Source organism: Apus apus, chromosome 2, assembly GCF_020740795.1.
Source record: "Apus apus isolate bApuApu2 chromosome 2, bApuApu2.pri.cur, whole genome shotgun sequence".
NCBI lineage: Eukaryota > Metazoa > Chordata > Aves > Apodiformes > Apodidae > Apus > Apus apus.
The window spans coordinates 37,942,012-37,958,802 of record NC_067283.1 but is presented as its reverse complement, the minus strand read 5'-3'; the positions used below and the strand labels follow the sequence as shown (position 1 = coordinate 37,958,802).

Below are 16,791 nucleotides of genomic sequence, written 5' to 3'. Positions count from 1 at the left end.
CATTTGTAGTTTGTAATACAGGTGAGGATTTCTCCTCACTTCATTTTTTTTTTTCTCCTGAGCATATGTGTTAATCCTGATTGTATATCTTGAAAACAGAGACTAAGAAATTATGATGTGTCTCCTGGATGTGCTGGTAGCATTTCCAACAGCCCTTATAGGGTCTTGCAGGTGGGCTGGGCTTTCATTTCCATGATCTGTTGCCTTATGACCTTATCAAGAGAAAGGGAAAGATTTTTGAAGGCAGATTGCTTTTTGCAGGGAAGGAAAGGAGGGTAGCAGAAAAGGACAGGGAACGTGTGATGTGTGGAACTACTTGTCAGACTTTCTGCCATTTCCCCAAACTGGCCCCTTTAACCAACTGGGGACAGTTTCAGTCTGATTATGTTTATATTTTTAGATAAACTGTGGACATATAAGCTCTCTTTTTCATAGCACAGAACCCACAGTAAAGAGTGGTATAATTGCTTCTGTTTTAATACACTGCTTGTAAGTCTGAACACCATGACCTGCACACTTAAAATGGGGGCCTGGGTTTTATGGCTTGGTACTTGAAAGTTGGTAAAAGGAAATATACTTAATTTGTGACCAGAGAGAATTCTCAAGAGTTTTGCTTTTAAACCTCCTTCAGCAACTTCCCCTTCTCTCTTCCTGCAAAAATACCATTCTCAAAGAGAAAATGAAAGATGAACAAGAACATGGACAGAGGCAGTCAAGGGGCAATAAATTTAAAGACCTCACTATACACACATCTTTATCTCTGTAAAAATGCGATATCAGGGTAAAAAATTACAAGGGTGCTGTCCCAGCTTCTGATCTGCTAAAACCTTTTATTTAGGGCAACACACTGGTGTAGCCTTCTGTAAAATGACTACTTTTTTTTTTTTTTTTCCCCTAATGCAAAATCAAAGAGGATACAAAATAGCTCACATGCTAGTTTTTGAAAAAAAGTACATATCTTAAAGGATAAGGGCTGCTGAAAATAATAATAAAAAAGATAAAAAATAAAACACACAGGTATTTCCCCTGCTATACGTTAGGAAAAAACAGATAGACTGATGTTAGCAAGAGTTATATTGCCAAGGAGTCTAATTCAATTTTTAATTTCAGCCCTGGTGTCTCTTTATGTCTTGTTAAACTAGCTATCAAATTTAATTTCACAAGACAAAACAGTAATAGATCATGTAGTGAAAGCAGACTTGTATCCAATTCTTCCATATATGTAATCTCAAATGTATAATCTTGTAATTTTTTATTAAGTTAATATATAGAACTGAAAAATTCAGTAATCTTTATAATTGCATATTAAAAACACAAAAAGAACATTTTCTCATCTAAAAGCACTGGTGCTTTGCTGTCAAAAGCCAGTGATCTGTGATTTTTCCAGGGTACAGAGACAGTAGTCTTTAATAGAAGAATCTCTGCCAGGGATTGTGGCCAAACCACAATTAGCTGTATAATAATTCAAAATAAATTCCTATGGTAAAACCCTAAAAATAGAAATACAGAGATGCAGCTAAATTTGGAAATAATATATTAATTGTAAGTAAATCAGCATTTTTGCAGTAAATCCAGGTAAGTAAATAATCATTTTTGGGCTCAAAACAGTGTTATGGACTGATCCCTGTTTCTATCATGAGAAGTGGGAACAAAAATAGAAACATAATTTTGCTGATTTGCTTGTAAGTCTTAAGTCCTAAAATGTATTAATATTTTTTTTGCATCTAAGGGGTCAAAAGGATAAAATACACTTTCAGGAAAGGATTTGAAATCAAACTAGAATATTAATGTTCTTACTCAGCATTTGGAAACAGCAAAAACCCATTTACGGGCATTGGCAGTGTGGGGAAAAAAACCAAAACTTCATGCCATATGCTCTATTCTTTGCAAATGTTATTGTACAGATTATTGTACCACTGAAAAGCGTAATGCCTCACATGTTTTCAGGCCTTAGTTTTCCATAATCAGGAAATTTTTCAATGAATTATCATAAATCCTTCAAACCACAAAGTACTCAATCACTAACAGTTTTTTTAGGATAGAGATTATTGTCTTGTGTCTACATTTACTGAGCAATTTACCCCTCCTTTTTTTTCTTCTTCTTTTTTTTTTTTTTCTTCACTCCCCCTCTCTTCCCTTTTTAACACTTACTGTAGTTCATTGGCTTGTCCCTGTACTTTCTCAGGTTTTTTTTCTCATCTTTTTTCCTTGCTTAGTGGACAGAGAAAGAAAGTGTATTTTGTGGAAGCAGATGCTTTCCACATTCTCTGACCTTATTACAGTATAGAGTTTGTTGAATCAGCCACAAAAGTTGAACAGCAGATCTGTTGCCAGTATTTTATCCTAGTGACAGATTGCTGTGAGCTCTGTAATCCTTTGTTAAGTCATTATCCTACATCATTCCTATCTTTTGAATAAATTATAGTAGCCTGTGAAGTTAGGACGAGTGTTCAATACTGCTTGGTTGTGACTAGCTTTGGATAAGTTTTATTGCAAATTAATACTTCAGATCAAATTTCTTACATGAGCTTTTATATTTAGTATTAAAATTTTACATTTAATATATTTCTTTAAAACTTGGATGTTAATTTCACTGAATTCATTAGTAAAAATTTTTATATTTATTTTGATTGTTTCATTAACTATACAGGATCTATTGCATTTCTGTCACTTACTCCAAACCAAGAATAGAATAAATGGTAAATGTGGATGGCAGAATTTGTCATTTTTACTTCTATATTTTTACCTCCCTCTCTCCTACCCTAAAACAGGAAATGAAAACAGGGTCCCAGACTGCTCTGACCATATATCTTTCAAAGCAAACCTGTGCCAATAACAATTAAAAAAAAATAAAATTAAGGAAGAGGCTGTCAATAAGGTCAAAAGAAGACAAAAGGAAGAATTGTTAAAAAAGACAATAGACCTGGCAGTGACTGAAAGTTGCTCTGGCAGGTTGCATTTTTTAAAAAACTTGCTGACAAAAGACACAAGGGAGAAAACTTTTAAATATTCCTATAGTTTGATTGCAAAAAGATTTACATAATAATAGAAATGACAATAAATTCTAACAGCTTTAAAAGCAATAAAAAGTACATGCTTAACTCTGTGCAACTTTAAGATTTCACACACACAAAAATATTTTCAGGACTGGCTGATATCCTATTAGACTACTCGACTTGAGGCTGTAGATACTGTGGGAAGAGCTGCTTTTAAGTTTACATTGCTAGCTTTATCTTCAAATGAAACTTCATACTATTTTTTATGAAAATATGTGTATCTAATTTCAAGAGGCTCTTGAAAAGAAAAGAGTAAGACAATGAAGTAGCTCTTGGAAAATATTCTCCCAGTGTATTTTATGACCTGCTAGTTGCCTGTTTCCAAGCATCCCCAATGTTGTTCAGCTGTTTGAATAGCACTCAGAGGCCAAATCAGTGGGACAAGTGTTAAAAAGAATTAACTCACTGAGGACAGCAATGTATCTGAGGATAATTTTTAAGAAAGTCCAGCTTTTTCTGGCTTTCAGGGTAAACCTTCCAAAGAAGCAGACAGAGGCAAGCATAATCTGTGCCCTTATTTTAAAATCTGCTTCTTTGTTTTTATTCTCAGAAATATTTCTTCTAAGTAATGAATGTTTTGGTTTTTGGGTGGTAAACTGAGCAGTACATTAACTTCTAGTTAATTCTTCCAGAAGGAAAAAAGTGCAAACTGAGCACACATCTGGCCCCTAGACATATTCAGTGTTAAAACTTTGGGGAGGTCAGCAAATGTATAGTAACTGCGAAAGTGATTTGGATTATTTCACTTCCGGGCTAGAAGTCATATCCCGGCATGTGAAAATATCAGCAGAAGTCTAAGTATATAATCTTGTTAAGTGAGGCAGCCATCATAAGTTCCTTCCCCTGAGATGCAATTTGTGTTTTCTATATAAGCATAACACAGAAAAGCTGAACATGTAGTTTTTGGAGCTCTTGACAGCTTTGTAGCTTGAGAAGTTCTGCACAGGTTAGAAGCTAAGACAATACAGACACTCAACAAGTGAATGAAAATGTTTCTGTTTTCAAAGTGCCATGACATAAAACCAAACTCAGAGAAATCCAGTATCAATTTTGTTGAAGGAATGAGCATGGTGTGATAATTAATGGAGCCTATCCCACAACACTTACTATATATTCTGAACTGCACTGTATATACAGTATATATGCATATATATCTGTTACTACAATCGTGTTATTATTTATTAGTGTTGAAAAAGTGATCTGTATGTCTTAGGTAGGAACTGCATTTTCAGCAGAACCTTAGTTATACTTATGTAGGCTGGCTCTGTAGCTCTGGTTTTAGTGGGTGAAGGTATAGATGATCAAAAAGAAAAATATCCTGGTATCTTTGTTTTTATATCAGTAAAATCTTAGACTGCATTTGTAGATAAATCATTTTCATTTTTAAATTTTATCTGCTTTCATATCTTAGAGCAGATCTAGCTGATCTTTAGAAGTCCCTTCCAACATCCGCTATTCTGCTTTAAAAAGCTGCACTAAAACTGTTACCAGCTCAATAAAATTGAGAACCCAGATTTGTATCCATGTAGAATGCTTATTTGATACACAAGTTGCACAGATCATAGGCAGTTTGCTCAAAGACAACATTACATTTGATTTCACACATTTCGGCGTATACCCTGAGGTTGTAATGACTTTGCAAGTGATACAGGAGCTTTACCATATAAGCCTGTCTGACATGCTCATTACATCCCAAGGTAGTCTGTGCCTTCAGAACTAGTGTTCTCATAGAAGAAATTGTGGTAAGTATTATAATTTCCTTAATTGATTAGTCTTACTTTACTCAGAAAAATGAGAGGATAGGTTAATATCAGAATGATTATATATTTATGGTTGCAATCTAGTTGTTGCTTTATCAATGCAAAATAAAAGCAATTAAGAAAAAAAAATCCACTATCTAAATTCATACTATTTAAAGGATAAAACATATTAAGATTGATTTATTTTTTTTTTCCAATGTAGAGACAAAGATATAATATTAATATTGTAAAAGTTACATTATGATGTTTCCTTAGGCATAGTGAAACACATTGGTAAAAGTTATCATCTACTATCCATGTGTAATTGAAATAGAAATATGGTTAGATTCCAAGGCAGTACTCTCAGAAAGCCAGGAGCTTTTCCTGGCTAATATTTTGTTTAACATAATGTTTTATACCCTCATCATACCACAGTCTAAAAACATCAATAAGCTGCCTTGTTAGCCTGGATTTTTTTCAACATGTAACCCTCCAGTTAAGCTTTATAATCTGATGCAGAATGCAATAATCCCAGGAAGTGAAAGGAACGAGGATGGAAAGTGCTCAAAATGACTCAAAAGCTAAAATTAGAAGTAAAATTTTGTCATTCAAACATTTTAGTCCTAATTACAACAAAATTGTTTGTAATTGTCAAGAAAGTGCTAGGATCCAACTGTGAAGATCCGAATTAGAGACATGCATTAGATAGTCTTTTTATAAATAATGTATAACTAATAACCATAATTTCTGTCTCAGCTAATTCACAAAGTAAAAGACTGACCACAGAGGAAAGAATTTTGGGATGGGGCTCATATATGTATCATATTCCCAAACCTTGTGGAATTTGTTGTCACAGCCAATCATCTGTTTGTTTTAGGTGTAAAATGGAAAAGATTTGTAAAACTACAAGAATTAGTGAAAAAAGTAATTAATAGAAAATATTATATAGTTGCATCAATAAGTTGTGGTGGGATGGATCTAACTGGATGGATTCTAACTGGAAAATTATTACAAATCAGAAGAATAAACTATTAGAGAGAAAAAAACTGGCAGTATAGGTGGATGTGTGTTGGTATTCTCAAAAATACTAGAATGACTGAAGGCTACAGAAATGAAACAGGAGTGTAACAGGAAAAAAATTCTTCAGTAAAGAAACTAAAAAAATAAAATGAAAGGGCTACCAAGCTTCCAAGAGACAATGCACACCAGTCTGTTATTTTTGAATTACATGTTTTCTTGCATTACTTCTCAGCAGTGTACCATATTGAAGGATATATTAGAAACATGACAGTGAGATGATTATCTGGAGGGGTACTGGGTGAACTGATGGCTCAGAGGCACCACACATCATGCTCATCAATGACTACACATAAAAAAGCTTTATGAGTTTCCAGGCAACAAAAAGGAGTGAAACCCAGCTTGCACTATAGCTCCAGGTCAGCCTGGAGCTCCCATGCTGAGTGAAGCAAGTAGTTGCCAGTTTGAAAGAGTGGAGGAAAGACTGACTGTAACATTGCACAGGGAGGAGGATATTGCAGCAGAATCAATTTTCTGAAACTAGCATCCACCTTAAATCTCCAAAGATAAAAAATTAAACAATAGTATTAATCCCCCCCCCCTTTATTATCTATAGTATTACAAATAGGATAACATTGATTTATTTCTTAAAAGCAAAATACTATTTACTATGCAGAAATAAAGTCACATTAAAAAATCCAAAATAGCAAGCTATTTCCATTGCTGATTCAGAACAGATAATCAAATATGTAACAGAATTATTTCTAAGTTATTAGTATATTGGAAAGCAGGATTCATAAATTCAACAGACCTATATTAGAATATCTAGAAAAAGCACGACTAAAGAGGCAAGAATGGATGTATGTCAAATATGTAAACTAGTAGCTGTAAAATGGTGGCTAGGCAGACTTTCAGCTGAATTTTGTGCTTGCAATCAAAATATTTTTGCTATCCTTTTTTCTGCCTACAGGAGCAATACCACAGTCGACACTGAGAAAGATAAATCTAGACATAAATCTATTAAAAAAAGGTGGAATTATGTATATGCTCTTAAAATACTTGTCCAATGCTTAACAAGAATGAATCAGAAAACTCAGCATATTTAAATTTGAATTTGTAGACATTTTTCCTCCCAAGCTGTGCCCTCTGCTCTATGGTCCAGAGCTCAGAGTCATTTTCACCTTTAAGAAAAAAATAATTTGGCCAGTTTTTAGGTTTCCCAGTAGAAAATGAGGAACACTGGTTGTAATTTGTTTAGTATTGCTAATAGCAACACGAGCTTTATCATATTAAAAAAACCCACAACACAGTAATTTGAATTTAATAAATTCTAAACACCAGCCTCTCCAAAGGACAAGAATCACAGCCCATTTTGTCAGACAACGCCTTTCTGGAGGGGAAAAAAGCCCCAATCCTTTTTCTTTTATTGCTTCTTGGTTGCCTTTTAAAATTTATTTGTCTATTTATTTATTTTATTATCAGGAAGCCTGTCTAAGCTGCAGTAAGACTCCATGTTCCCAACTGGAGGAGGAATCTACCACTTAGCTTGTGAAATCTCTGTCATTATGTTTCATTTACACTGCAGATGCACTGAAGGAAGCAGTCCTTCCCTCTGCCTCAGAGGCTATATTCTTTTAATGAGTGTAGATTCTGCTCCTTTGGGGTGAGGGGAAGGGGAGAACTTGTAAGAGGCAAAACACTGCTTTTAAGGCTACAAAAGGAAATGCAGATTCTTATTAATTGCAAATCCTACCTACAGATGTGGATTTTTAGTCTTCAGGAATATGACCTTTTGTTTTTGAAAATGACATATACTGGTAGAACTCTAGAGAGTTACAGATTGTGCCTGCAGAGGCTGTATCTTCCCTTGGGACTTCATAACAGCTTGGGGGATGGCATAGGTGCCAAGGAGGACTCTTGTTCTTTGTATCACTCCGGCTGCAACCAGCCTTTGGGTTTTTTAATGAATAAAGATGTCTACACTGTAGATACTTCTGCATTGACACAAGAAATAATCAGAAACAATAAACTGTTACCAAACCCAGAGAGATACTGTGCAAATATTTACCCATTTGGAGTTTTTCATAGGATAATTCAGAATTATGAATATTTGCTATTGCTCTCTCAATACGTAAAATAGTACATTTTCCTGGGCTGGTGGATAGAAAAATAATTTCCAGTTTGTTTTGTATATTTGTATATGTATATTGTAAGGTTCTTCATATGAGTGCTTAGCTTTATCAACTCAGGTATCTGACTCTATCACTGCCTGTTATATAGGTGTAATACATAGTGCAAAATTATATAGGGAGGCTGAGGCAGGTGTTAAAATCTGTGTCACTTAGCCAACTGTTTCATGACTATGACTTCATAGTCACAGATGAAAAAAAGTTGGTTGAAACATCTGGATGGCTGAATTGTTTTAATGTCACAACTCCAGCTACCAAATAAATTGGCTTTTCTGTCCTGAAATAATTGAGTACATTTACAAAAGCAGTTGTAAGTTTCTTGAGCAAAATGCAGCAAAGAAATCACAGGACAGAATATAGATAAGCACCATAAAGATTTATTCCTAATTCACATCTCACTTTGATGGGAATACATAAAAAGATGGCACAATAGCACTGCCAATGTGATTGCACACACATTAATGGTTATAATAATAAATTCCTTAATGATTGCTGGTTTTAGAGCTCTTGTGAGGAACCACTGAAATTTTATATCCCTGATTTTATGTCTTTCTATTTCTCTATCTGTTAGTTACACTGTTGCCAGCTACTGTACTTAAAATCTCCAGAGTTTTTCTCCAAGGCTGCTTAAACAACACTTTCAAACTTTCCATAACCAGACAGCTACAGTTTCTGCTTGTTACTCAGAAATCTGGTTCCAGCTCCTCCTTGTTCACTGAAAAGTGACTTGGAGCCTTTTCCACCATTACACCTTACTTGGATTTTAATGCAGATGGGGCACATCATTATATGCATTCTTAGACGTGCAAATGAACCAAGAAAACAGATTTAAAAAGTTTTCCTAGAGATTGCTGAGTGGGTAGTGTAGTTACATGATCCAGTCCTAAGTATCTGACTTTTGACATTCCAGGACCACGAAACTCCCAATGACTTCTGGCCCTTTTGGTCCACTTTTAATTCTGTTAAAATCTCTTACTTTGTCTGTAATAAATAGTGCAAACAGCACAAGGAATGGGTAATGCATCGCCAGGACTGCATCTTTCTGCAGTCTCACCTTTTTAATTCTGGCTTAAAGGAAGGAAATTTATAATCTAGGGTAGTTTTGGTGGACTGTGACTGAAAAAGCTTTAATCTTTTAGGTCAGAACTCAAAGACACTTGGCAAGTCATAGAGGGAAAGTTCATGCTATTTCACCCTGCAGTTCAGCTGACCGTAAATACTGCTACTGATCCATCTTCAGAAGCATTACATTAAATTCAATTGCAAATTTGCAGCCTTTTAAAACATCCAAGGAAAAAAAGAGCAAGAAACTGACATTCAAACAAATCAATTTACTGATTAACCATGGAAAGGCTCTCCAAACCCAAATGTCCATAAATCTGCAGAAGACATAGACACTAGAAAAAGTAAATTTCCTTTAGGGAAAGCGAGAAATCTGGATACAGTCTCTCAGCTGCCAAACTCTCCAACAGAACTAAGCCCAAGAAATAATGCCATATTAAAAAAAAAAAAAAAAAAAAGTGCCATGTTTTTATACCACAAATTGTACTTCTGAAAACCTTCTTTCTCCTGTTCTGTGAGATTAAACCACCATATAACTATCAAGTCGTCTGCTTGCAAAGTACATTCATGACCACATGGCATTTTCTGTGTGAAGCAGAGCAATTGGTTGACCGAGCACACTTGCTACTGACATAGACCTCTTCCCTCATTTGTTGAGCTGTCTTTTGGTGGTGGTACAAGTTCTGGCCACCTTACTCCTGCTCTTTATCCTTATTGATAAGTAAAATGGTTGGATGAGAAATGAGATGCACATGACTGAAGTCAGTTCTGCTGCAAGAGAAATACTAGTGGAGAGCATAGTTAACCCAAGCAGGTAGGAGAAAGTGACACTACAGTAATCTCTCTTAGGTTCTCTGTATTTGCCTGTGGCACTGGATCAGTGTCAGGATCTTTTTTTTTTTTCCTTTTAGATAACGGATCATACCATGAAAATACAGCACATATTTACAAATGCCATAAATATTTTCCTCTTTAAAGCAGAAAAGGTGCCTGGGTATGTCCTGCACTGCTTTAAATCCCATCCTCCACAGTGAGTGCAAGGAGGTTCTTTTCCTAGCTGCACACTCATCTTCGAGGCTGGTATAGGGTTTGTCCCAGCAGAGAGCCTGTACATCACCCAGCCAACTCTAACTGGGAACAGCTGTCCCTGATTTTTTAAAAGCTGAATATGTATGGAGCTGAGATGGTGATGCCCAGATTTGTCATACAGAAAAGCATGAACACCGTGAGGGTTCATCAAGGTCCACGACAAAACTGGAGAGGGGGATGCAATCAGCTTCAAACCCTCTCTTTACATGGAGTTGTACTCCTCTTCATATTAAGCATTCCTCCCAAAAGAAAATATGTTATTTATAAAAACTAATCTTCAACCTCTCCGAACAGATGTGTACTTGCTCAGCTGCTATCCTCAGCAGCAGGAAGTCTGGGGACATTTCAAGAGACAAACAAATGAGATGTCCTGATTATTTTCCTCTCTGCAAGTTAGCATTTATGTATTTACACCTTTCTACTTCAATTGTTTATAGAGCACTGCTGTAGAAACACTCGTGCCAAAATACACCTAATAAGAAACTTACATTGAAAAATCAGCATATAAATCCCATTCATTGGGTGTTTGAGCTGAAAAAGGACTTTGTCCCACTGTTCTTGCATGCATTAGAGAAATTCTCTCAGCCTCAAGGTCCCTCAGACCAGCAACACTCCATGGGTTGCCACTGCAGGGCAGAACTCACAGCAACCTTCTGCACAGAAACACATGTGAGTAGGCACAAGCAGGGCAGCCATGGTGCTGGTGTGAGTGGCATGCATGCAGGACATCCAGCAACACTTTTTTTCTTCTTGAACCAGCCAAGCAATGGGCCACTCTTCATAACAGCGAGTGCCTGCCTATGCTGCATGGAAGGTAACAGCCACACAGAGTTTTTAAGCTGTGCAGCTCTTTGTGGTGTCTGCCCAAACAGATGACCCTTTTTTGCCCTTTATGCTTCCTTGGCATTATAGTCACCCTCTGGATAATGTCCTTGTCCCCAGTCATGTGCTTTCTATGTGCAAGGAGAAGCACGATACAAAGACAAATACCTGACCTGTTAAATCCCAACCTGAAAGTTTGGCTGTGGCTATCTTTGTACGCTCACATGGTTACGTCAGAAAAAGAGCTAAAAAGCTTTTTAGGATTAAAACCTGAATATACATATTTGCTACGTAATATCAGTGAAAGTACTTCGGTAAGTCTGTACTGAAGTCTTTCAGCAGTGCTTTATGAGGAACTTCATGGGGGTTTTTTCACATTAAATTGCTCATTTAAATGGAAAAACATTTTAGTTGCAGTGTGATGAGAAACAACTTTTTCTCATTTTGTGACAATGATCTTAACAACAAAATGATAATCAGTGATCTACAAAATTAATGTTTATTAGGCTGGCACATGAGCTTCTAGAAAAGGTATAATTAAATACCTTTATTTGGACACATGCTTTACATAACTATGAATTATTTTAAAACAAGCAAAAAAATGAAAAAATATTAAAGAATAATGTTCTCTCATAGATGATGTTTTCTATGGAAAAATGAGAATCAGAGAATATGTTCACTGTTTATGGTCTGATCAATTGGTAAACAATTAATATAGGTAATGACTGAATTATCAAACAAATTGAATGAATGGTCCTTTTAACATAATCTGTGTATTATTTCTTTACTGAGGCAAAATTATGAGAACCAACTAAAGTACGAGAAATCGTAAAGAAAACAATAACTGCAGAGACCTTTAAAGATACTTACATCACTTTCATGGCCTTCTCTTAGGTTGTATGTGAGGTCATGCTGTATGTCTTCAACAAACTTGTGAGCATACTCTGGGTAGAGGTCGAGCACTTCAAAAAGACCTTTGAGGATAATGCATTGGAGGTCACAGTATGTTAGAGCTTTGACATCTGCATTTGTTTTAATAACTTGATCCCTAATGGATAGGTTTGCTCCAATTAAATCTCCTTTACCTAGAAGAAAATAGAAAAATAATCCTTTTCAAAGCATGAATTCCTTACTTCATTTTTGAATGATAAATCTGTTTAACATAATTACTAAACCTTAAATCCCATGGCTATCAATGAATTGTTTAATAATATTCTGAAGGACTTTGGCTAAAATATGTTTTCTTTTTTCTTTTTTTTTTAAAGGTGCAATCTTATATGCAATTAATTGGAGGTACAAAGACTAATTTACAGACAGGCAACTACCTGATTTAAGGGAGCAATCAAATAAATACATATAAAATTAAGATTTTCCCTAGTAATTAATAGCAGTGCAGTTTTGTTTTTCAAGAAGTGAACATCATGTTTTTAGCTTGGTTTTTTTGTTGTTGTTGGAACAAGCAGGTATTAAGATAGCATTTTAACAATGACACAATTAAGTGCAGATCATCCATTCAAATTACCATTTTATTTTTAATTTAGATTGTAAAAAATCATCAGCTGTGATAACTATGGGTGTATAGCTGCACTTCATGATGTATTTTAGTTGTATAGGCTATTACTAGATATGTAGTTCAATGGCACTTCTGCCAAGAAAAAAGATTTCTTAAACCATTTTGTTTTCATGCATGGGCAAGACTACCATAAAATGCTGGATGCATTAAAACATAAAAATTTTATAATTAAAAGCATCCATAAACTTTTGATTTGAGATATGAAATCCAAAGAGCAGTCATTGAATCAAAGGTCTTCTCCAAAAGTTAACCCGGATGGTGTTTGTTAAAGATGTGGACAGTGTGACGGAGAGCAATGTTGGCAAGTTTATGGGCCATACCAAGTTGGGGGAAGTGGCGGATATGCTGAAGGGCAAAGCTGCTATTCAGGGGGAACCTCAGTGAATGAGAAAAGGGCTGATAGGAACCTCTTGAAGTTCAACAACAATGAACACGAAGTCCTGCACCTGGGATGAAATACCTCCCTGCAGCAGGATGGGCTGGGGACTGAACAGCTGGAAAGCAGCTCTCTGGGAAAGAACTTGGGGCCCCTCATGGACAAAAAGTTGAACATCAGCCAACAGTGTATCCTTGCAGCAAAGACACCCAGGAACCTCCTCTGCAGCATTAGGAACAGTACAGCTGGTAAATCCCAGGACTTTTCCCCTGTATATGTCACCTATCACACCACATCAGAAAGTGTGTCCAGTTTTGGGCTTCCCAGTAGAAGGCAGAATATTGACATACTACAGTGAGTCAGTCCAGAAGAGGCCCCAAAGGTGATCAGGGACTGGAGAACACAATGTACAAAGAATGGCTGAAAAGAAAATGGATATTGTTCCACCTTGAGAAGCCAATGGAAAGATATTATTGCTGTCTTCAGTAGTCTAGCAGAAAAGTGTAGAGAAAACAGAGCTAAACTCCTTTGCAGGGCGTACAGTGCGACAAGATGTACTTGGCACAAGTTTTAACAAAAGCAAATGTGATTAGAAATCAGGAAAAGAAAGTCACCATGATGCTGGTCAAACAGTGGAATAGGCTGCTCAGAGAGGTTGTGGAAGCACTGTCCTTGGAGAAGTTCACAATTTGCCTGGACATGGCTCAGAAGAAGCTGAGCTGAATTGGCCCTGCTTTAAGAAGGTTTAGGCTGGGTGGCTTTCAGAGGTCCCTTCCAATCTTACATTATTATGTGATTAATAAGAAATAAGTGAAAACTGTAAAATCTGAAAACCCCCCCAGTATGTGATTCCAACTGGATATTACATAGGAAATGGTGAGCTTGAAGGGTGAGTTAAACTAAGCAGCCAATCATCCCTGAAGCTGCTTGAATAAGGTAGTTTTATACTTTAAAATGCTACCTGTAATTTTCTCTATTTACATTGAGCTTGAAAATGTTCCTCAAAAGATCTTATAAACCCTGCATAGGGAGAGAGATTCTTTTGTGCTAAGAATATACACACATTCATGCTACTTTGCATGAATGCAATTGCAATTGGCATAAATGAGAACTACCATTAGTTTAGGGAAAGGTAGATCTGATAGATGACAACAAAAATTGCCATTGTTTATCAAATCCAATGCAATGTTTACATAATCAAATGTAGTGTAAAGCTAAGCAATAATTTACTTTTGCTTTTTCCTGTAAGTGTCAACAAGTCTTTAGATTTCTTTGATTATATTGAGCAGAAGGCTGGCACTGTTAATCCATTGCTGACTATGTAAATACAGACAAGAGAAAAAGTATTTAAAATATTCCAAAACTGATCTTTATTCTTAGACACTTTCTAGGTGTACAAAATGTATTAGTATCAATAATGCATGAATAATTTGGAAAAAAAAAATAGAGCTGTATTTGATCACAGTTCCAGTGTTTGATAAAATGCTGTCAGCCTGAAGAACACTACAATTGATCTGGTAGTGCTAATGTGTGTTTCTTTCCAAATGAAAACCACATGGTGGAGGCTGTAGGTAGTTAGCTGAATTTTCATGTAGAACTACTGCAGCAGTGAAATTATAGTAACTTGAATATCAATATTTGTTACATAAATTCTTAGTAGCTCTTTTTTGTTTCATTGGAAAATTAATTTGTTTATAAATGTTTATGCAGACACATGTATTTGTTAATATATCTGGGACATGCAGCCAAAATTATAACTTTCTTATTTGTATGTATATCTTGTACATCCCTTATGGCCAATATTTTAAAATAAATCTAGGATGTATATTCAAACAGTAAGTGTTATAATAAAACATTTTCCTATACAAGATATCCTAACCATCATTGTTGGATACCAAGTTGTAGTCTCAAGAGGAATTAAACAGCTGTATTTAATCAAAGTGTTTAACTGTATTCTTTCTGTATTGCTTGTTAGTGAGAATGGTTCAGTAAACAAAACCTCATCCACTAGAAACAGAATCATGACAGGATTATAATATAGTGGTCTGGGAACTGTAAGTAACTCAGCATTGTCAGGGAAAAAACAGGTCTCTTAGATTTACATCACTTCAGTAACACAGTTTCTCTTAGGGACCTAGAGCTTTGAGGCATTCACTTTCTTCTGGCGTTAATTACGTTTAAATGATGAAGCTCCTGTTGGCTGCAACAAAACATTTTTTTTGGGGGTATTATGTTTATGTTTTTGCATTACAATTTCATTAACTTATCTCAGAAATCCACTTATCTCTTTCTTATTGTTTTCATTGTCACCATTACACAATGATGCTTTCATTAACATTTTCAGAAGTGCCTGAAAAGGGAATAATTAGTGAAATCATAGTGCCAACGGGTGCAGCTCTTGACCTTTTGCTATATTTAAGCTTATGGCTTTTTGAAGCCACACTTTATAACATCGATCTGATTGAATAAAATGGAGGCATTTGAAAACTTCCTAATTACAAATGAGTGACAGAGTGATGTTGACTGTCAACCTAATGGAATTAAAGAGTTATGAAGCAAATAGGACATGTACCACATTCATATACTAAAAAAAAAAAAAAAAAAAAAAAAAGACCAATCAAATCCATACTAGTAAAATACAGGAAATTCAATTATAGAAGACCAGAAGCTTGCATTATCAACAGTCTAGTGCAATCCCACAAAAGAGGAAGGAAAGCAAAAAAGGAAATGTTCTTTTTAACTCTGCTTTATAAGAATATTAAAAGTTATTAGAAAGAAGAATACATTTAAATCTTGAGAGGTATTAAAATAATAATGAAATAATTATTTACATTTAGAGCAAAATTTTATATTTTCCTTTATAAAAATACATTGTACACACTAATTCAAGGAAGTCTAATAATGCTTTTTTGCTGAAGATAAAGGGAAGCCCTTCAGCAGTCATTAGACTAAGGCGAATCACTGTAACTTACAGATAGAAATCCTTAACCCCAGATAACTCAAAGCAGTCATTCAGCAAACAAAACCAAAACAAAATTCATTAAAACAGGACTTCTGGCCTTTCTCCATTCTAATATACTCAGATGACTGCTGGCAGAATCAATTAGCTTAAAAAAGCAACTCTGATGAGCAGAGCCTTGAGAATGAGAGTAGGCTCACATTGCTTGCTTTCAGGTGGGATCATTCATGGGAATGATGCCTGGTGACTGATTTTCATTAAAGATTTAGGGACCAATAACCAATGTCCCTTGTGATGTCAATACTGTCATCAAATTTAGTTGAAAACAGCAATTTGTATCAAAAGCTGTCAAGTACCTCCTTACATGCAAAGGAGAGAAAAAAAGTGTAAGAAAATCAGGATACAAGTGAAATATTGCGCAGCTAACACACTAGCAATCAAAAGCTTCTTAGGGCAAAAAAGAACAAAGTTTAAATAAAAAATAAGGAATTCCATAGACTATGAATAAGCAGATTAAGATCAGAACAAATTCTTTCTTATCAGACTACTAGGACACACTAAGCCATCAGTTAGCAGTGATGGTCCTCCTACACTGGAGGACCATTCTTTCCCTTTGAAATTATGACCATGATCATACCAAGAATCGCCAGCACCGTGCTGTCCTTCAGGACTTCCATGGAACCTGAGCACACAAAGTAGATCGCTTGCAGGGCGTCTCCCTGCCGGAGGAGGTATTCCCCAGGAGCACAGAAGGAGGTTTTGATATGCAGAGACAGAGACCTGAGGCAACCACGGCTGGCACACTCGAAAAGGGAGAGCTGCAAAATCTCCTTGTTCAAGTGCATGGTGATGTCTGAACGCAACTCATCTGGGAAGTCTTTTAAAAGCTGCCCAAAAAAGAGACAAAGG

At 35.7% G+C, this 16,791-nt stretch overlaps 1 protein-coding gene across 1 annotated transcript in view; it reads right to left on the bottom strand.

The window, feature by feature from the left end:
* KCNH8 (potassium voltage-gated channel subfamily H member 8) overlaps positions 1–16,791 on the bottom strand; it is a 185,631-nt gene that overhangs the window by 20,147 nt on the left and 148,693 nt on the right. The window contains exons 10-11 of the mRNA XM_051612214.1: positions 16,520–16,769; positions 11,845–12,059 (exon numbers count right to left, since the gene is read on the bottom strand). Of these exons, the coding sequence (XP_051468174.1) occupies positions 11,845–12,059; positions 16,520–16,769 (465 nt within the window). The remainder of the gene's footprint in view (positions 1–11,844; positions 12,060–16,519; positions 16,770–16,791) is intronic.